At 48.7% G+C, this 21331-nt stretch overlaps 2 protein-coding genes across 2 annotated transcripts; one reads left to right on the top strand and one right to left on the bottom strand.

Annotated features, from left to right (window-relative positions):
* Window positions 1–1393: 1393 nt before the first annotated feature.
* Window positions 1394–3530, top strand: B0H18DRAFT_1138762 (uncharacterized protein; the record flags this gene model as incomplete). The annotated part of the gene is made up of 6 exons (XM_048035614.1): window positions 1394–1512; window positions 1583–1784; window positions 1852–2076; window positions 2136–2563; window positions 3241–3439; window positions 3490–3530. The coding sequence occupies exons 1-6, from the start codon at window positions 1414–1416 to the stop codon at window positions 3528–3530; spliced, it is 1194 nt and encodes a 397-aa protein (XP_047887692.1). The 5' UTR covers window positions 1394–1413.
* A 14630-nt stretch (window positions 3531–18160) lies between these two features.
* Window positions 18161–21174, bottom strand: B0H18DRAFT_1124235 (uncharacterized protein; the record flags this gene model as incomplete). The annotated part of the gene is made up of 16 exons (XM_048034822.1): window positions 18161–18194; window positions 18244–18323; window positions 18375–18466; window positions 18523–18647; window positions 18710–18772; window positions 18822–18914; window positions 18967–19037; window positions 19089–19238; window positions 19310–19540; window positions 19593–19943; window positions 19996–20006; window positions 20044–20185; window positions 20234–20442; window positions 20503–20610; window positions 20663–20887; window positions 20949–21174. The coding sequence occupies 16 exons, from the start codon at window positions 21172–21174 to the stop codon at window positions 18161–18163; spliced, it is 2211 nt and encodes a 736-aa protein (XP_047887691.1).
* Between the last annotated feature and the right edge of the window lie 157 nt (window positions 21175–21331).

Here is a 21331-nt window from a genome sequence, read left to right as displayed (position 1 = left end):
GTGGCTTACAGATGAGGATCATGCATAGTGTTTGGTCTATGCACTCTTATGGAACACACCATGAACACGCCTCATGTTAATCGTCCAGACAATGATAATGCTGTTGCAATGCTTGGGACTTCGAACACGGGGCAGTCACTGTCAATGATCCTCGAGTGTTCGGCGACTGAACACCGTGGGAAAATTTATCATAAGTCGTAGAATGTCCGTAACATGTTCGCGCGACGAGCAACGCGTCTTGTCCCCAGTGAATGGGCCTCATATCCATAACTGAGCACTTAGCCACTGCATTTGTTTGTATCTGTTGGTCCAAGCCGCGTCGTCTGGGAGTGTAAAATTTCAGACTCAGATAAGCAACCCATACTAACAGTTACTTATCTCTGCTTATCGGGGTGGCTGCAAGTCACGTGCACTGTGGGAACAAACTGCCATTCCGGAGGAATCGCTAAGGCGTTTCATGGTGGTCCATCATAAGAACGATACCTTCGTACCTCAGGGATCGTAACACAACTGGCCGACCAATACCATAATTCTATCCATTGTGGCCTGATATCCAGCAAGTACTAATGCTCTTGGCATTGCTGACTGAGCACCTTGTTGAGCTCAGAATTTATTCCGCATTTCTGCGAATTATTCTGAGCTCCATTGCCCTGTCCAAGTTGTGGAACGTGTCCTGGTGTTCCCCTTTATTCTACATGGACGCCATCACTATACCGTGCCTACACTGTATTTTTTCGACGTCATTCCCTTCAGTCTACCATTTTCTATAATGTTTGCATCTTCAGGGATTTGAACCCCTGCACTCATCCGATTTTTCACTGCTTTGTTGATTTCGACTTTGTGGCTGTTTTACGATCCCTGAGGTACGAAGGTATCGTTCTTATGATGGACCACCATGAAACGCCTTAGTGATTCCTCCGGAATGGCAGTTTGTTCCCACAGTGCACGTGACTTGCAGCCACCCCGATAAGCAGAGATAAGTAACTGTTAGTATGGGTTGCTTATCTGAGTCTGAAATTTTACACTCCCAGACGACGCGGCTTGGACCAACAGATACAAACAAATGCAGTGGCTAAGTGCTCAGTTATGGATAAGATAGGCCCAACGCATTCTCGACTACATCACGTGTACCGGCTTTCGGCGCCTGTACACCACTTTGGCTGGGAGCGGACACGAGAAACTAGCATAAAGAAATACAGCACCGAGATATTAAAAAAGTAGCACTGTCAGATTGGAGGAAAGCACTTTCAAGAATATCTGACAGTTCACGAATTTCGCATTTCTCGGTGGTGTTCACTCGCGCAGCCAATGTCTTCGATATTAGCATTTACATGCTTATGTAATCTGGAATATACAATATACTGGCCGTCTCGCGGTCGTAATGCGCAGTGGCCTGCCCGACTGTGCTGTACTATGGCCCCACACAACAAAAGAGGTCGTGTTGGCCTACAGAACCTCGGGGCATATGCTCAGAAGCGGCCACGACTTGCTGTGGATGCAGGGAAGGAAAATGTGATGTAACTCCCTCGATGAATGAGACCAACTCGTCTGACTCACAGTTCCAAAACCACCTCAATTCTAGCTTGAGGCAGCACCCGGACCCGAGCTAGACACAGTGTTGCATGAGCTACCGAAGACACCAATGGAGGTTTATGAAGACATGAGACATACCTTCGCTGAAATCACGCAGCCTACATGGACTGCTCCGACTCCAAGCCACTCGGAACCTGAGCATCAACCTGCCTTCGTGTCCGACTCCGAGTCAGGCCTGATGTCTAGTACAGGTGCGCATTTTTGCATTCAGTACTGCCATATCAGACTTATAATGCACCTTATACTCTTGATAAACAGAACATGCGAGTCTTGGTGACTCCGAGTCCGAGCATGCCATTGCAGTGGAATCTCCGATTGCATCTGTGTCCGAAGAACTCGAAGCCATACGAGCAGCACAAGACAGCATGAATGACTCACCGAGAAGGCCAGAGAAGCGGCCCATGTTTGAGCCTCCACCTTCTGTCGAAGAGGCAACTGTGGCTCTGCGAGATCTCCGCGAGCTGTTGCATCCGAGGCGGAAGAGTCAGCTCGGTTATCTGAGATTTGTTGGCGATGATCAGCTCCAGTCTCGTATGGAACAGATGAAGATGCTGCTGGGTCACTATACCCGGCCCGAGTCGAACAGTTTTGGGAGCTGGATAGCTGCGTCTCTTCAGACTGCTGTGGCCTGGGAATTCGGGCCCCACCGAGCAAAGCGGCTGCGCAAATGGACGCGCGATTTCCTGCAGGACCGACATGCCCTTCCATTCAGTCCAATGGGGAGTGGACGAGGTCGTTGCTGGAGAAACCTGACCTGAAGGATGCTCTCTGTGAGCATCTGCAGACGGTGGGAAAGTACGTACGGGCCATGGACATAGTCGAGTTCATGTCCGATCCCGAAGTCCTCCTCCGATATGGCCTGAAGAAGCCGATTGGCCTCTCAACTGCACAGGCGTGGATGCACGCGCTTGATTACCGCTGGACGAAGACACCATCGGGGCAGTACGTTGATGGACACGAGCGGGCGGATGTTGTTGACTACCGCGACAATGTCTTCCTCCCCGCGCTCGCTGCCCTGGATCCATATGTGCAGCAATTCATCGATGGGGCCTTTGTTCAGGGACCTGTCTTGGCAGATGGGTCCTACCTATACACGCGGGATTGGATCAACGGATTCGAGGCACAAGGACCCCTCTTACCTGATGGGTCATTCCGTCTGACAGGCGATGTCCGAATCTCCCTTTCGGATGACAGCCCAATCCATGGAGTTGTTTTGAATGTTGTATTGCCAGGAGACAGCTCAGGTCACCCAACTCGGAGGCGAGTTGTCTTCTGGTATCATGACAAATTGACATTCTATGCAAATGATCGCCGTCAGATTCGCTGGGTCAAAAAGGGTGAGAAGGCCCAACCTCATGCCAAGGGAGAGGGAGCTTCCCTTATGGTTGCCGATTTCGTCTCTGCCGAGTATGGATGGTTGCGCTCTCCTGATGGGGCCGAGTCAGCACAGAAGCTCTTCACGGCAGGAAAAAGCCGCGATGGCTACTTCACCAATGACGAGATCCTCGAGCACGCATCGTTGGCCATGGACATCCTACAACGTGAACACCCAGACGAAGAACATGTCCTCGTCTTCGATAACGCCCCGACTCACCTGAAGCGAAGTGATGATGCATTATCTGTGCGCCGCAAACCGCACCCAATAAGCCCCTGTTCGGTGTTGATGTTGATGTGATTGGCCAAGATGGGAAGCCGATCTATGGCGTGAACGGGAAGAAGCTTCAGCAACGCGTGCGGATGTCAGATGGAGTGTTGCCAAATGGCCAGCCACAATCACTCTACTTCGAGGAGGGGTCGGAGAAAGTGGGCGTGTTCAAGGGCATGGAGAAGATTCTCGAGGAGCGCGGTATTGCGACGGTCGGCCTTCGTGCACAATGCCCCAAATTTCACTGCCAGCCTCCGGCCCTCGATTGCTGTATGCGGCGTCTTCTGTATAACCAGCCGGACTTCCGCGATGTCGAATCAACACTGGAAGGACATTGTCGACAGCGTGGATTCCGGGTGCTCTTCCTCCCGAAATTCCACTGCGAACTCAATCCGATTGAGCAGTGCTGGGGTTCTGCAAAACGTGTCTACCGCAAATGCGCACCATCGACGCTCGAGGCAGACCTCGAGCGGAACACCATAGCCGCCCTTGACACAGTGCCTCTCGACTCTGTCCGGCGGTTCTTCGTGCGTTCACAGCGCTTCATGAATGCTTATCGTCGCGGTTTGTCGGGGAAGCAGGCTGCATGGGCGAGTAAAAAATACCGAGGTCATCGTGTGCTGCCAAACAGCATCCTTGAAGAGCTTGAAACTGCTGGCATAGAGCGCGAGTAGCACAATTTAAAACATCTGTTGAATCTATATGACCGTTGTGGTGATTGCGAGTCCCCGGTGCGTGGACGACGCGGAAGGGAATTCTTGGTATCGGTGAAAACGATGGGCGGGGGTCGTTGGTGCAAGTTGACGGTTCGCGGAGGAAGCGAGCGAGGTTCGTGGTACCTCGCGGAGGGAAAAGGGGAGATGGGGTGGTGCGCCGCACGCTTCGTCCGCGATGTCCTTTAGTGAAGACCGCCTTTCCTGAGCCTGGTATACTCGATAGCCTTCCCTCCGACGATCCTAACCTGAGCTCTCCTGGATCCTGAGCCTGAGCCTAACTTCTGCGACCTTCCTTAGCCTAAACGCGAGCCCGAGACGGGACCTGAAGCCTGAGATTGCCCGGTGCAACCTAGATACTGAGTCCTGAGAGGTAGTGGTAGGTAACTAACTCCCCCTTTCCTCCGCCCCGTCCTCCTAGCCCCCTTCCGCTGCCTTTCCCACGTCCCTACCTCGCTGGCACCCGCTCCCTTCCGCTCCTACTCCTTCCGCGCCCTTGGGCCTCCCTCCGCTCCTACTCCTTCCGCGCCCTTGGGCCTCCCTCCGCTCCTACTCCTTCCGCACCCTTAGGTCTCCTTCCGCCGTCCCTGCCCTCCTCTTCCGTTCGCCAGCCCACCGTCGTTGGAGTCCTCGATGCCCGCTGACATCCCGCCCAACCCCTCGACCATTGTCTACACCACCCGTTTCTATCGCCTCGTCGACCTCCTTCGGGACGAGCGAGTGGTAGAGCCCCGTCTGAACCCCGATAGCGACCTGGAGTGGCTCGCCTGGGCTCATGGCGCCCGATGGCTAATCGTACGTGCCTTCTTCCGCCTCATCCTCCATGTCTCGCCAACCTTCCTTCGCTCTACACAGCGGATGCTCTTCGATTCTCGGTCTCGCGCGGTCGCCCACGGCGATGCTTCCCTTCCGCTCGTTCGCCGATACTCCGACGTGCAGGACCTGATCGAATACCTCGACCAGGTGTTCCTGACTCTCCCGTCTCAGCACAGCTACGTGGGCGAGCCCTACCCGTTGATCGCCTGGGCTCCAAACCGTGTCACCGCCGAGCAATCCGACACTGAGCTCGGCCGCCCGCTCCTTCCGGTTCGGTACCTGGAGCGTCCCATGCAGTTATCTTCCTTCCGCGCCTCTTCCGACAGCCTCGATGGTCTATTGACCCGGTTCCAAGGCCTCCTGGACGAGTGCCGCACCGCTAATCGTGACGCTCGTTCCGAGGCTGTCCGTATCGCCCGGGGCCTGAGTTCAGTTGAGACCAGCGTCCGGGACTTGCACGCTCGCTTATCGGAAGGAGTGTACGTTCCCGATGGTTATTCGGGGATACCGCGTCGCTTGCAGTTCGCGCACCCTCGGGACGTCGAGGCGATGGAGGAGGGAGAGGTCGAGGATGAGGTGGCGGAGGAGCCTGCCGTTCGTGTACAGTAGCCTCCGCATGCGTCGTGTGTTAATGTTACCGCGCTCCTCTTTTCTTGCTTTGACCGTGTGTGCGTTGTATTGAGGCTCGCGCCGGGGCTCCCATGTGGGCCTACCCCACACCGTGGCTCTAGTATAGTACAATCCGCCCATCCAATGTGTGCCCGCCGTCGAACATCGCCACCCTCGCTAGGTGCGCGTCAGTTAGGCCGAATGCGGACTTATCTCACTAAGGTTGGGGTTGGCATGCCCTTCACGTGCCGTCTTCCAGACGCCGATAGTAGTCGAGAATGCGTTGGGCCTATCTTATGAGGCCCATTGAAACGCCTTAGCAGTTCCCCCAATAAGGAAACTGGTAAACATATCATGTGACTGGCAGCTTGGTGGGCCATTGCTCCAAGCGCTCACACACTGTAGGGCCTATATAGCCTCAGCCAGTAACAAATCATAGTATACATAGTATGCTCATCTGATAGCCCTTCATTCAGAGAGTATACAGAAATTCTATTGAGTGTATACAATGGCTGGCTAACCCAGGAAATGCAAAGCAAAAAAATGCACATGTGCCTCTGCAGATTCAATCTGCTTGTTTATGACTCAAATATGGTCTATATGTACACTGCAATGTATATGTGTAGTTCAGACACTGTGGACTACTCAGTAGCTTCAATAATACAGGTAACAAGGACTATAATGGGTAATCTGAGCATCTTTTGCCATCTTATGGCCCTTGCATACAATGTAATGGTAACCATTGCAGCTCAAGGCAATCATACACTTGTCTTTGATGTGTCTGTATATTTCATAGATTTTCTGCATTTCTCTGAGCCCTACATGCCCCTGTTTGTGTATGATTCCTCTTTGGGAAGGTCACATACTCCATATGGTAATTATGCATCCACTGCTGGCTTTGTCTTGCTCACAGACACAATCTAGGGATACATACCTGAATGTGTACTTACACTATGATCTTATAGGGTTGTCCAGTACATGAGCAGTTCCAAGAGTGAAGTAGCAGGCTTATATAAGCTCACTGGGGCCACAGCAACCATCTTACCAGGTTATTGAGAATGCTATCTGATCTGATGTCAAACCCATGCAATATACAGCTTCATTCACATTGCCTGGATCATTTTGAATATTGTCTCCATTTTCCGCTTTTTTCTGAGCCTATACAAGCTCTCTTAAGCACAGTAACAGTCCGCACTTACATCGCTTACTAAGCGCCCAGATGCCGTTCGGAGGTGCAACCGTGCGGAAATTTGGCACGGTTGCACCTCCGAACGGCACGAGAGGGATGCCGAGCTGCTCTGATTGGTGCAACAAGCCCCTTTTCTGCCCTAATCAGGCAGGCTGCCGAGGTTTTGAGCTGAGTTTGAATCTCAGCCACAGCTCCTTAGTGGCACTGTACCTGCTGTACTGTGGACCCACTAAAATGCGGAAAATTCCCAAAATAATCTCTGTGATAGGTATGATGTCATAGAGTCTATAGCTGCTGTGACTTGCCCATTACCTTCACTGGTCATGGCACAATTCACAAAACAAAAAAACATGCAAATGCCTCTGTGCACATGAGTGCATCCCTTTTCACCTCAAAAGTCTCTCTTTTGAAGCCTATATGCTGCCCACAGATTCTCTGACATCTCAAACTTGCTAAATAGGGTAGCTGACCTTCCTAAAATGGTAATTTTGCTTAACCTGCTCAGTCTGGGCTCACAAAATGCAGATAAAATCAGGGAATATTATGTGTAATCAGACTCATCTGTATTGCCTTGTATATGAAGGCAATTCATCTTGTATGGAGGCCCCCACAATATATCACTAGTATGACTTGCCCAGTTGTTTGAAATTCAGGAAACAGAGAAACACATGCATGAATGTGGCATTTGACTGGGATACACTGACTGAAATCTAATCAACTCTTATAGAGGTTATAGAGATGATAAACTCATTTGATAGCCCATCATTTCAAGGGTTAATCATACATTGAAGGAATGAAGAACAAAGGACAACATTTAGAGAATCACAAGTGACTGTGCAGATATGAATGGCTTGTTGTCTCTGAAACACATTGCCTATGACCTGTATGGATATGTGCATAGTTTACAATGCATGGATGTGTCTGGAAGTTGCACAGCACAGCTATTGGTGGGGAAAAATGGTAATAACATGCATGTTTTGATGTCAGCACTGAATGACCATATAGGGAATCTTCTCCACTTGTAAATATGCTCAGGGATGCTCCACATATATCCTGGAATATTGTCTGATTAATCCGCATTTTCTTGACCCCAAAACAAGTGAATTGTGCTGCGGTAACAGTGTGCACTTACATCGCTTACTAAGCGCTCGATTAAGCGCCCGTTGCCGAAGCGGAGTCGTCGACAGGCCGGAATTCCGGCCTGTCGACGACTCCGGTCACTCAAAGGGGATTTTGGAGCACTCCCATTGGCTGAAATGCTGACAAATGTTCCCTTTTAAAGTAATCTTTCAATCTCAGCTCTTCATGCCGAGTTTTTTGATGGCTTCAAGCCACACTAACTGAGCTCTTACTAGAACCCCATTAAATGCGGAAAAATCCTAAAATATTGCTTCTCCATGGAATGCCCCTTGAGTACTGACAAGGGTGCCCAGATTAGGTGTTCTTGTTGTTTTTCACAGAGTACTGACCTTGGCAAGTGATACTGGGGATATAAGCAAAATGCTTGTACAAGACAGTTCCACATGTATGGGCTATGTGAGGTGGAGGATATCAAACATACAAAACTGCCATATATGGTTAGTCCCCTGCCCACTTGGGAAGTTGGCCATGCATGGCCTCTGCAGGACTGGATAAATAGCAGGAAAACCAGAGAAAGATTAGATAGTACTATGGATTTGTATTGGGTTGACTGTTGAGGCCATATGGCAGAAAACATATAATAATGCAGAGTTTCCCACGCATAGCCTGATACAAGCCACTCTTTCAATGAGTCTTGGTCCATCTTGTAAGCACCATTATCACCTGGAATTCTCAGGGACTGGCAGCTCCAGACAGGATCCAGGCTATTCTGTTCAGTTCAACTCTCCAATAGGCCCTGCAAAGGCAGGCTATTGGGCTGAATTTGAATGCAAGCCACAGGCTCATTAGTGACAATGTATTTGCTGTGCTATGGTCTCCCAAAAAACAGTTGGGAATATTCCCAGTCATGTATATGATGTCAGAGAGGCTGTACATAGTATGCCTTCCCATGGATTCATATAAACATGGCACCCACCATTCACAAAGCAAAATAAAATACATATGCCTCTGTACACACTGGTTCTTTCACTTTGTTTGTGTTTCCTGTGATGCTTGCCAACTGCCTATGGATTGTGTGGCTATATGAGACCTGAATGAAACCTGCCATATGTGGTACCTGACCTTCTCAAAATGGAAAGTCCGAGTTATCTGCTGTGTCTGGGCTCAGAAAATGTGGATAAAACAAGGGAATATTCTGTATGATTCCACTCACCTTGTACTGCTTGCTAGCTATAAGTATTGATTGGCTCATTTCTAAACCTCTTGGCAGGCAATGGCATATGCAGAAAATGGTGAACACCTGTGGCACAAAGGCCACAGTTAATGCTGAGTATGTTCATAATATTGGCTTTGTCTCACATGTGAATGGCATAGCTATCAATATTATGGGTTCGCAGAGCTTTATGACACTGTACTGATCCTAGAAAGTGATAGAAAGACATTGTACAAGTTGTGTTGTGCATCTACTACTGTTGCTAGAAAGTCTATAGGCTAGCAATGTCATAAAGTAGGGACACCACCCATAGGTGATCAAATGCTTTGATGGTCTCTGCAATGCTAGATACATGGTAGGAAATGAGATAAAATCAGATGATCCCATGACATCATATTGTGCTGACTGTTGTAGGCCAATGCATGACAGTACATCTCAGATGTGCTAATGCAGAGTTCACAGCCTGATGTCTGCAGCTCTATTGTCCCAGTCCAGTATAAGCATGTCTTTGACTGATTGTATCAATATGAAGCAGTGCCAATTATACAGTATGATGGTGCTATGCTTGATTGTTAATTGCTCATATAATTTTTGCCTGGAGCATATCTAATGTCTGTATGCACTACCATCATCCTATTCTCATGCAATGGCCCTTGGTATGTGAAGATAGAATAGGCAGCTCTTGGCTTGTTCATATGGGCAAAAATGTATTGACAGTGGTGTCTGTTTGTGCAGTGTATGCTGTGATTTCTTCCTGATTGGGCTCAGAAGAAGTCATGGTTGCCATGGAAATAATGCAGACTTGCATTGCTTACTAAGCAACAGTGAAGAGGCCATATTACAATGGACTTCTGAGCCAATATATGGCTGTCCTTTTATGGATCTCTAGTCAATAATATGACTTTGGGAGTACTCTCATTTGCTGCAACTGTTTCCTTTTACATGTGATGATAAAATATCAGCTACTCATGTTGGGTCCTTTCATGTTATATGGAAAGTGGAAATATAACACTTTAGACCCAGGTGTGAACATGTGTATATTTGAACAGCATTGGAAATTTGTGGCAGTGTGCCTACCAGTACACCATTTGGCAGTTGATCCTGGGCGGTATCTGCGCTGGAGAATGTCAACATGAAAATATATGTCTAATCCAAATATAGTACCATACATTGTATGTGCACACAAAATGAACAGTCAGCCAGAAAATGACACTGGTGATTATCGTGGGAGTATGTCTGAAGATATAGAAATCCTGGACTTATGATCAGAGAGCATGACCATTGATAGTATGCATTACTAGAATACCCAGGAAAGGCCAATGTGCAAGTCTTAGTATGCAGTCTGTTGTTAGGACAAGGCATTGAAACCCTTTTTTTACAAGAAATTCCATAGATATGGTCTTTGACTAGGGTAGGCAGCAGGAATACTTATCACTCCTGGGCTTTGTTATCTTTAGTCTAGATTCTTTTAATGGACTTCATTTGGGGTTCACAATGCTTCTGACCAGATTTCAGTGATCTTTTTTTCCCACATTGTTATTCTTTGTGGCACCTATTGGTGTATGTTCTGACTGGACTATTACCAAGTTTCTAGTGCTCTCCTTAGACCCCTTGTGACCAGATGCTTTGAAAGATATTACTGGGGTTCTATTAGCTCAGACTATGTTATCTATTGATATATTATCCCAGCTGGCAGGCAATCTATGAGTGACTAGTGTTCATAAGGCTGTGCTAGTGTTTCAGGACAACATGCAAGTGGTGTGTCATAAATCGAGCACATCCTTGATGATCAGTGAGAATTATTGGCACATCTACCCTTGCCTTACAATGAGCCTGTGAGCTTATTTTGCATCTTGAATGGCCTTGGAAAGTGGTGTACTGAGTCTTCTACTATTTTGTAGGATTCTATGAAGTATTTTATGTAGCTAAAAGGCTGTGCATAAATGCACAAAAGGAGCATCCCTATGAGCAAGTCCAAACATCTATCTCATCTACCACTTGCTTCTGTACTCTTATGCCAGTGTACCTTCAATTCATCAGTGATCAATCCTGCCCATGACTCTATCAGTCTTGATGGCACTTACTATGGTGACACATTGCTTCACATTGTACTACATGAGCGCATTACTATTGACTCAGGAGCTGAGCTCCAATCCAGTAACATACCTTAGTATGGCTTTGTACTACTGGTCAGTGTCTGGTAACTGTTCACTTATGGTGAGAGCAAACTGCACAGTCTTTGGTTGTATTCCTTGTATAACACATCAATTCTTGACAGGCCTTTTTTAGAATTCCTTGCTGGCATACTACTTCTCCTCTGTATATTGGTTCCATCCTCCACTGTTGATTGGTTTGTACTTGGGGAAGTACTGTTAACAATCTACTGAAAGACATCCTTTGGTATCAGAATTTCTCTGATCAAGGGCTAATACTTGTACAACAGCACTGACAGCAAGTCCCAACTGAGTAGTGGTTACTGTAGTCAACCCCCAGATTCCCCTTCCTTGAGTTCTAGTTGATCTAGAGGATCTCCTTACTTCTTTGCAACATTCCCAAGCTATTTGCTCTATGTTACTTTCAATACAAACCAGTAACACTGCTCATTAGCATACAGATCATATTGATAAGCAACTTGGCAATTTACCAAGTAAGAAACAGATCCATAATGTCTGTTGCTCATGATTGCAAGCTATGATCCTCATATTACAACAACCTAAGAAATTAGCAGGCTACTCTGAAGTGCAAAATGTGGGAGATATGTCAGTACTCTATGCATAGACAATATACTAGCAGTCTTACCAAGCATGACTTCTGATGCGGGCAGCATGAAGTTGTTCATAAATTGACATATCTCCTACCAAAGGGATCGTACTGCCAGCTATGGCCCTCTCCCCAGCAAGTGATAGTGATCACATGATAGGATTTGATTGGTTAATTTGAGAGCTTGCTTACTCATTATCTTACTCAGCTGCTTATTAAGGAGTTCACTAAGTGTATATAAAGCCCTGTGTTTTTCAGTCAAATGCATGCAATCCCAGTAGTACCCTCTCAGACATCTGGTGTAAGACATCTGCAGTTTCTGTTTTAAGTCAATCAGTTACTATTTGAGGCAGTATCTCACACAGTGTGAGACCTCTGATAGTATCTTCTGTTCTAACAATCAGTAGTTTCAGGCACGTTATGGGAGGGCTATTGCATGAGACTTGCTGGGGAGAGGGCCATAGCTGGCAGTACGATCCCTTTGGTAGGAGATATGTCAATTTATGAACAACTTCATGCTGCCCGCATCAGAAGTCATGCTTGGTAAGACTGCTAGTATATTGTCTATGCATAGAGTACTGACATATCTCCCACATTTTGCACTTCAGAGTAGCCTGCTAATTTCTTAGGTTGTTGTAATATGAGGATCATAGCTTGCAATCATGAGCAACAGACATTATGGATCTGTTTCTTACTTGGTAAATTGCCAAGTTGCTTATCAATATGATCTGTATGCTAATGAGCAGTGTTACTGGTTTGTATTGAAAGTAACATAGAGCAAATAGCTTGGGAATGTTGCAAAGAAGTAAGGAGATCCTCTAGATCAACTAGAACTCAAGGAAGGGGAATCTGGGGGGTTGACTACAGTAACCACTACTCAGTTGGGACTTGCTGTCAGTGCTGTTGTATAGGTATTAGCCCTTGATCAGAGAAATTCTGATACCAAAGGTCATTCAGTTGTGGGAAATCAACACAGGCATGTTATGACAATATTTCCCCATTCATAGCAGTGCTGTGCACATTCCAGACACACTCATGCTGTGTGGACTATGTGCATGGTCTATACAGGTCATATCAAATGTGTTTCAGAGACAACAACCTATTCATATTTGGGATCACTTTGCAATTGTCCACAGAGGTTCTCTTTTCTAGATTATGAATATATAGGCAAGGCATGCTAGTTATAGACTCTGAGGGCTCTATACAGGATCAATTTCTTACATACAGCAGGCATCATGGATGAATTCAATTGTACATAATATTCCCAGATTTTATCAACATTTTCTGAGCCCAGACTGAGCAGCTGAATGGAAACTGCCATTTTTGGAAGGCTAGCTTCCCTATATAGCAGATCCCAGATGGGCAGTCTACAGGCTTTGATAGTGTCACTTTGAAGGTTACAAGCAATGCACTCATGTGTACAGAGGCATATGTGGGTTTTTGAGTTTTGTGAATTGTGCCATAACCACTGAAGTTGATGGGCAAGTCACAGCAGCTACAGACTCTATGACATCATACCTATCAGAGAGAATATTTCGGAGATTTGTTGTATTTGTGAAGGCTACAGTACAGCAGATACATGGACTTGAGAGTCTTTGGCCAAATACAGTAAGGCCAGTCAGAGGCTAATTCCCTTAAACAGCATATTTCAGTGGAGTCTGGGAGACTACACTGCAAGATGACTCGTCCACAGGTCACAATTTTGACCTGTGGACGAGTGAACCTCACATGGCATGTGGCTGAGCCTATTGCACCAGAATCTGTGTTTCTGCTATCCCTTTCCATCTCATCCACAAGTACTCAGCATCACACATAAGTCCTATCAACCCACAATGGGACAATAGTGTTATCTAATATTCTGCTCATTTTCCGGCCATTTATGCAACACTGTAAAGGTGATCTATCATCAACTTCCCAAACAGGCAAGGGATCTACCATATATGGTGATTTTTCATATCTGGTAGCCATAGACCCCTGCATAAGATTGTCAGCCTGTAGGACTCTCCAGTAAGGGCAGTAAATGCAAAACAACATTTGTACTCTGCATCACTTGCATTGGTCAGTACACTGTGAACAAGCACTGGGATACCTAATTTGGACCTCCATAAATGTGTGCAAGGAGCATTGCATGAGAGTCAATATTCCGAGATTTCTCCACATTTAATGTGCTCTAGTAAGAGTCTAGACAGTGCTGCTGACCACATTGGGCAAGCCATCAAAAAACTCGGCATGGGGAGCTGAGATTGAATGATTCCCTTAGAAGGCAAGGTTTGCCAGTGGTTCAACCAATGACATTGCTCCAAAATCCCTTTTGGGTGAGCTCAGTTGCCGACAAATGCAGGGCTGCAGTTGTATACAAGTCTGCTTCGGCAACGGGCGCTTAATGAGAACTTAGTAAGCAGTGTAAGTGCAGACTGTTACTGTGTTCAAGAGGGCTTGTATAGACTTGAAAAAGCGGAATATTCAGAATGAATGAGGTCAAATCCTTATAGCCTTCCATGATACAATTGTTGCATCAACTAGGGCAGTATACTCAATAACACGGTGAGATTCACATTCAGTGAGCTCATATAAGCCTATGATCACACTTCAGACAGTGTCTCTGCAGCATACAAAGCCTGACGTCATAGTAGCATGAACACATATGTATCGATGGCCATTATATATCCCCAGATTGTGTCTATGTGTCTATATGCCAGTTACACACCACAACTACCATATAGAGTAGGTGTCCTGCCCAAAGAGGAAGTAGGACAAGATGTGGTGCCCATGGAGCTCACAAAAATGCAGAAAATCTGTCAAATATACAGAAGCACCCAATAGGAGAATGTGAGTGCTTGGGATTATTCTAGACATCACTACACCATGTACATGGACTACAACATGTGAAAACAGGGTCAAATGGCTCATTGTGGCTGATTTTGGCTGTAGTGCAGCACCCACTGAGTTGTACAGTGTCTGAATCACATATGTATGTCATCACAGACATATGGAACACATCTGAGGCACAAATAGGCACTTTGACATCTGCAGAGGCACATGTGGATCTTTTTATTTTGCATTTTCTGGACCAGCCAGCCACTCTAGCTACTCAATAATGATAGTGTATACTCTCTGAATGAAGGGCTATCAGATCAGTATACTAAGTCCATTCAAAATTGTTACTAACTAGGGCTATGGGGCAGTATATAAGTGTGAGCACTAGCAGTGAGCTGCCTGGCTGCCAGTCACATGACATGCTCACCAGTTGCCATATTGGGTGCCACTCGAAGCATTTCTTGGGCCCTCACCCCAGGACAAAGCACTGAGCCACAGCATTTGTTTGGTGGTGTTAGTGCAAGTCACGTCGTCTGGGAGTCTGAAAATTTTGAACTCCGCTAACTGACCATAACAAATGTTAACTATACATGGTAAGCTGGGGGCAAATGACTGTACCTGTGGGAAAAAACTGCCGCATCGGGTGCCACTGGAAGTGTTTCAGGCCCGTCCATCATAAGAATGATACCTTTGTACCTCAGGGATCGTAACCACAAAGTTTGCAGTTTGCCTGCTTGTAGGCAGGTTTTGGCTGGGCTAGGTAAGAGTCACGTACTGTTAGTAGATCCTGTGGTTTTGTCTGGTCGCAACTGAGTACTTACGGCGATGCTTGGCCCTGGGGCTCTCAGATTGTACCGCCTCATCACGCTCTCGTCCTCCTGCTCTGTCTGCTCATCAGCTTCCTCTCCGCTCGCAGGGTGACCAGAGCCTGATGTGTTCTTCGCTTTCTTGCGTGGTTGTGTCTCCTTGTCCTCGGATTGCCCTTCTTCCTGGAGCATGGCCAAGGCCTTCTTACGCACCTCTCAGAATAGGTCAATACTTGCACATCTTGTATTTCTTCAGGCCCTCACTGCCCTGGTGATTGCTCTCCCATTGCTGTAACACTTGCTTCTTCCGCTTCAACATGTTCTGTACTCCTTCTCTTCAGCAGTGTTCCAAGTCGCTCCTTTGTTACCCTCAGTATCTGCTTTTCTTGCATTGCTCTTGGAATTACCGGCCTTCGGAGGTCTCTTGGATGTCGCTGTTTCCTGCTTGGCTGACTTTGTATTTGATCTCGTGATGCCAGAAGACAACATGGTAGGAGGTGGGTCATTGTAGTAGTAGGTGTTGTGGAACGGTCAAGAGAGGTCGTAGTAGCAGCAAAGGGAGTGTTCAAGTTGCGAGACAGGGACCGCAGATATTCCCACAGTGATTGTTGATAACGTAGGCTTCAATTTCCCACCACGCAGGACATCAGGCTTTCAAGACGTAAAAGTAAAGTTGCACATGTCTTAGAAGACATGAGTGCGGAAAGGTAGAGTCGTATTAGGTGTATGTATGGTACCCGGCATAATGAATGATTACGGGCACCGTTCGCGAACCCCGTACCCATCGCCTCTCCGCGCGCGTGTTCAGCCAGTCACCACCACGGTATGGCCTGACGTGCTCACACCAACAGTGGACGCACCTGGGATGCGGTGCGAGACACCGCTTGGCGAACATCTATACATATAGACATTGGTGTTCTGGGTACAAAGTTATATACATCGACATCCCAACTCGACTTGGCTTAACCCACCTAATGACCCTACGGAGCAGTGCTCGTGCACTGCATGCAGTACAGCAATCACGAAGTCAAGCCTTCGCAGGTGAACATGGTGGAGGTCAGCAAGCCAACCAGGGCTCTTGTAGACGTAGCAGACTGTGATACCCCGGGGAGCTTTGGTGGTGGAAGGTCCTGGACGGGCGCACAGTGACACAACCCCGCTCGCGAGCTTGCAGCTGAGTACCGGGGAGCTCGAGTTAGCTGATGAACACACGGGTCATGGCAAGACACGAGAGGGAGCGAGACCACACAATCAAGCAAGAACACTAGCACATAAGCCAGAAGAGGACGGACGTGCCGGGCAGGAGACTCAGAGAGCAGGACGGTGCATGCAGGGTGGCTGTAGCGAGACATTTTTGCACGTAAACCTGGTTGAAGTCAGCCGGCCAAAAGGTTTTTTAGCAGCCGTGGCAATGATGCACGAAGGGCAGCCTAAGACGCGTACACACGCACAGCGAGACGAACCGGGGTGCGAGCCTGAAGCTGAGTAAGGGGGAGTTCAAGAGTGGAATAGCGAGACCCCAGGGGAAGCGATGCAGGACTGGCGAGCGTCGGGTGGAACATCTTTAGGCATGCGGAGGGAATATGGATGCTTGATTGAACATAGCCGTTGCTGAGGACAGAGCGCGCATCAGCGTGGAACCAGCGACGACGCACACCTCTCTGAGCAGGCACATACAAATGGACGACTTACAACCCTCTGGGCGACAGAAGACTTCAAGCTTGGCTTATAGTGCTACACTGCCTGTCTGTATTAGGCCCACAACGGTGTGCAAGCTGACAGAACACGAGTCATGGTAGAGACAGTTTGTGCTCAGCTGAAAGACTTACATGGTGAGACTGTGGATATGCGGGGATGCTGCAGCTGAGGGGTTTGGGTATATCCCCACAGGTCCTTCAAATGTGTGTCCACAAAGCATTTGACTAGACAGATGATAGGTTAGAACACAGGAGAAGAACAGCTTACCTAAGTATTGGCCAGTCGAGCGATTGGGAGGCAGCACAGTCGTGTGTCTAGGTCAGGACCGAGGGCTGAGCTTCCTGAGTGTTGTCCTTGCAATGGCTTTTGTAGTCGCTATAGTCGCAAAAAGTGCTTGCAATGTGGCCAGAGTAGTAGAGAGCATGAAGGAGGTAACTGAAGGAGAAATTACCAAAGTTTGGGAAAGGCGAGCGAGAGGGACACAAAATGGTCGCGGTCGAGGGGTGGCGGTGGTACCGGTTGAGCTCCGTAGGTGCTCTAGCGCTGACCGTGTGCCCGATGGTCACCTGCCGCGTGACCATTAAGAACGACTAGCAAAGGGTCAGGCATGTTGTGCAGTGGGCAGTAGTCAGTAGACGGTAGATGGTAGACGGTAGATGGTAGATGGTAAGACAGTAGACAGGTAGATGGGTAGAGCGAAGGGATGAGCACGTCACGCAGCGTCATCAGGAAAAACAAATATAACTTGTGAGACTTTCAAGACATACAAAGGCAACAGAGGTACAAAGACAAGTCAAATTCTTGGTTTACTTGTACGAGGTATACAAGCTCTACCAATGCCTTTTATTACTTGTGTGAGAGACTAAAAGTATGTCTGACCCGCTGCCCAGGTGCCCCATGGAACCGGCTTGAATGTCTTTACCAAGTCTCTCAAGCTCCATGCACAAATGTCTTATTTACTTGTGTTCAAGTATCCTTTACTGTGTGGCTCTCCACCAAGTACATAATTTGTTCAAGCAATCCTTAATTTTTTCATCCATGCGGGGACTGCAATAAAATCGTATTCGTGCACGCTCCTACAGTTGGTACAACAACAGACAATCTACATACAGCAGAACACAACAGGCTCCAGAACAACGTATAGTGGTACAAGTACAGACGGTACAGCGACGAGAACGAGTGAATGCAACAACAAAAATAGGTCATTCTTACCTCCAAGGACTAGGATGTGGGTATGGTGGTAGTAATGAGTGATCTAAAATGCCTTCAGACGTGTACTTCAGCAGTGAAAATGGCTCTCATACCCTTGGAGTAGAGACAGCGAAGACGGCGAGCAGAGGCGATCAGGTGTCGGCGGCATCGGGTTCCGGAACAGGTTCGTCACCTGGGCCGCGTCAGCTGTAGGGGCCGCGAGAGCAACCAGGTGTGTACATACCCTCACGTTCAAGTTCGTCTGCATCGACTTCTTCCTCATCGTGCGGGCCCTCTTGCTCGAGGACGACGCTGGAGCGTCGGCATCCGTACGCGCTGTACCACCGATTCAGGTCAGTGATTGCCGTACTACAATGTTCCTGTCTGCTTACACTGTGCCTCATTAGTTCTCCCTTTCGACGACGACGGTTTGCCGCTAGAGGAGGGCTTCGTAGTACCGGACGATGTAGGCTTGCCACTAGACAGGGCTTGGCGGCGGTACTCGAGGACACCCGGCCTGCGTTAGACGATGACTGGGCGGTGGGTGCGTCGAGCACCATATCCTGAAGCTTGTTCCACTTCACGAAGTCCTCACCGTCGTCCTGGTCGGAATCTTCCTGATCATCGCCCTCAATTCGGGCGCTGCCAGAGTTAATTCAGTATGTAGCTTAGGTCTCGAATGCGCACTTACCTGACGCGACTCCACAACTGCTTCTTCATGTCAGCGTAGTAGTCGGGCGCATTTCTCTTCGTAGCTTCGAGGATGGACATGAGATCGTCCCACCTAGTGAAAATTCAACAGTCAACGTTGCGTAGAGGTGCGGAGAACTACTTACTTTGGTACGAAATGCTTGTTCGTGAACGCGACGGGGTTCCCGAACGCTATCTCGCTCAACGCTGCTTCGATCTGAAGCAAGATTTCAATATTGAGAAGACCTGCGATACGTCCAAGACTCACCGAGTTGCAGACCAACGCAATGAGGTTATCTGGGACCTCGCTGAAGCGGTCAACGGCCATGCTGGCACCTTGACCCGGGAACCACTGCTGCACGATGATCTCAGAGATCGCCGGATGCCTGAACAGAAGCTCTGACTTGACAGAGCATTTCTAGCCGTCAAGATTAGCAGTGTCTTGACGCAACAACGCGCCGCAAACACGTCTAGCCAGACAGTACGTACCTCCTTGTCCAGTTTATCCTTGGCGTTCCAGGCAATCTTCATGTCACCGAACACGAAGTTCGGGATCTCGCGCTTGCCGCCCTTGACCTTCATCGGGTGAGTTTTGAGGAGCCACTGGGCGAGCAATACGCGTTGCGTGACCGTCAGGTTGCTCAGCCCGTACGAGTGTTCTACCACGCTCTTGCCTTTCTTCTTTACCTCGTTCCGGAACTGAGCCGCCACGTTCCAGATCTGCTGAGAATGAAGGCAAGTCATAATGTTCACACCAATGTCCATCACTTACCACTGTGTGTACGTTTCTCCTCGTAACGTCTCCCTCCTTTCCCTTCGCTTCCTTCAGATCGGTGTATGCGGTCCTCATAGTCTTCACCCTTTTACCGTCCTTGTCACGCATATCACGAGCGTCCTTCAGGGCGAGGACAACGAGGCCCATGTTGTCCTGCAGCCGGGAACTGGGCGCGGCTTTGTAGCTGGTCCATGCCGTCTCGAGTGCGAGACGAAGGCGGAGGAAGCTCTGAGCAGCGGCGACAATGGGACGGACATAGATGGGCAGGTCTGAGGACCTGACGCGCACACGAACCGCTACTGAGCCCTTGCCTCTGGGCTTCTTCTTCGCTCCCTTCTGAGCAATCTCCTACGTACTGTATTAGTAGTACCGCACCACATCAAATGCAAGCAACACTTACCATGACATCGTCTGAGTGGACGCATGATCTGGGCGTCCGAGTCGTCACCGCCCGCGCCCTTCATCCGGATCCCGGAGCTCCTGTCATCGTCCGAAGATTCGAGCTCATCGACCTTATCGTCGTCTTGGTCTTCGTCCGAACTGGAGACGACCGTCTTGCTCTTTGCTGCCTTCTTTTTCTGTGACGGGGACTGACGAACATGTCAGGCTGTCAAGTTCGCAGAACATATGATACTCACCTTGTCTACCCTGATCTCCACGTAGGCCTTCTTCCCGCCACGCACATCCTTCCTCTTCTCGCTCTGCTTGTCCATCTCCCCTCGCCTCGTCCTATCCTCCTCTTCCGATCCCGAGCGAACGGACGCATGTTCCTCTTCAGAAACCTCCCGCGGGCTCTCGACTACCACCGACTTCTTGGACGGAGGCTTGTCTTTAGCCTTGCCCTTCGCTAAAGCATACAAAAAGACATTAGCCGTGATCTGAACCTGTAGTTTACAATGTAACGTACCGCCGAGAGTCTGTGCGATACGCTGCTCCGCCTCAGTCAACGATGTGTTTCCCTTCCCTGAGTCCTGCTCGGCCTTCTTGTACCGCCCGTAAGCTGGCTTCGGTTTAGCTCGATTGATATGTCAGTGTCGGACCGTCTGAACTAATGAATTTGCACGTACACCGAGCAGGGGGAGAAGGGCTCTCCATTCGTATGTCCCGCTCGCTACCACCGTCTGGCTCGCTTCCTTCATCGCCCCCGCCCTCGCCATCGGAACCCGCGTCGCCACCGCCCTCGCCATCGGAATCCGTAGTGTGTCTTGCTTTCTTACGGGACGGCTCCTCACCTTCAGCGTCTGATCCTTGAACTTCCTCGCGAGTCATAGTCGCCGCCCTCTTGCGCACCCCTGAGTCGGAATAAGGATGTGTTCAGGTGATGTTTTTGAGAGCTGTGCGGACCGTACTCACCAGCCTGACGTTCCTCTTCCTTGTCCTGCTTCTGAACGGACTGTCTCTTGAGCAGCGCCTGGAGTTGCTTCTGCTCCTTGGCAGACAGAGGTGCCTCGCCACCCGACGCCTTGCTGGATTCTTGCTGCTTGGCTGACTTGTTGCTCTTTCGAGCTCGAGATCCCGACGCCTTCGTGCTCGGCTGAGCGGTGAGCTTCTTAGCGGTGGAGCGAGTGCGTGGAGACATGGTGCCAGCCCTAGTCGGAGATCAGAGAGGTAGCCAGCACAGAGAATAGAGGTAGTAGGGAAAGTGAAAGTCGTGAAGTCACGACACGGCGCGGAACAAACTGGCGCTGAGTTGCGGAAAGCTATTCCGCGTTCCGCACGAAGGTCACGGGAATAAA

This window comes from Fomitopsis serialis (assembly GCF_022376445.1).
Source record: "Fomitopsis serialis strain Sig1Antser10 chromosome Unknown B0H18scaffold_118, whole genome shotgun sequence".
Classification (NCBI taxonomy): Eukaryota; Fungi; Basidiomycota; class Agaricomycetes; order Polyporales; family Fomitopsidaceae; genus Fomitopsis; species Fomitopsis serialis.
This window is presented reverse-complemented; position numbering and strand designations above follow the sequence as displayed.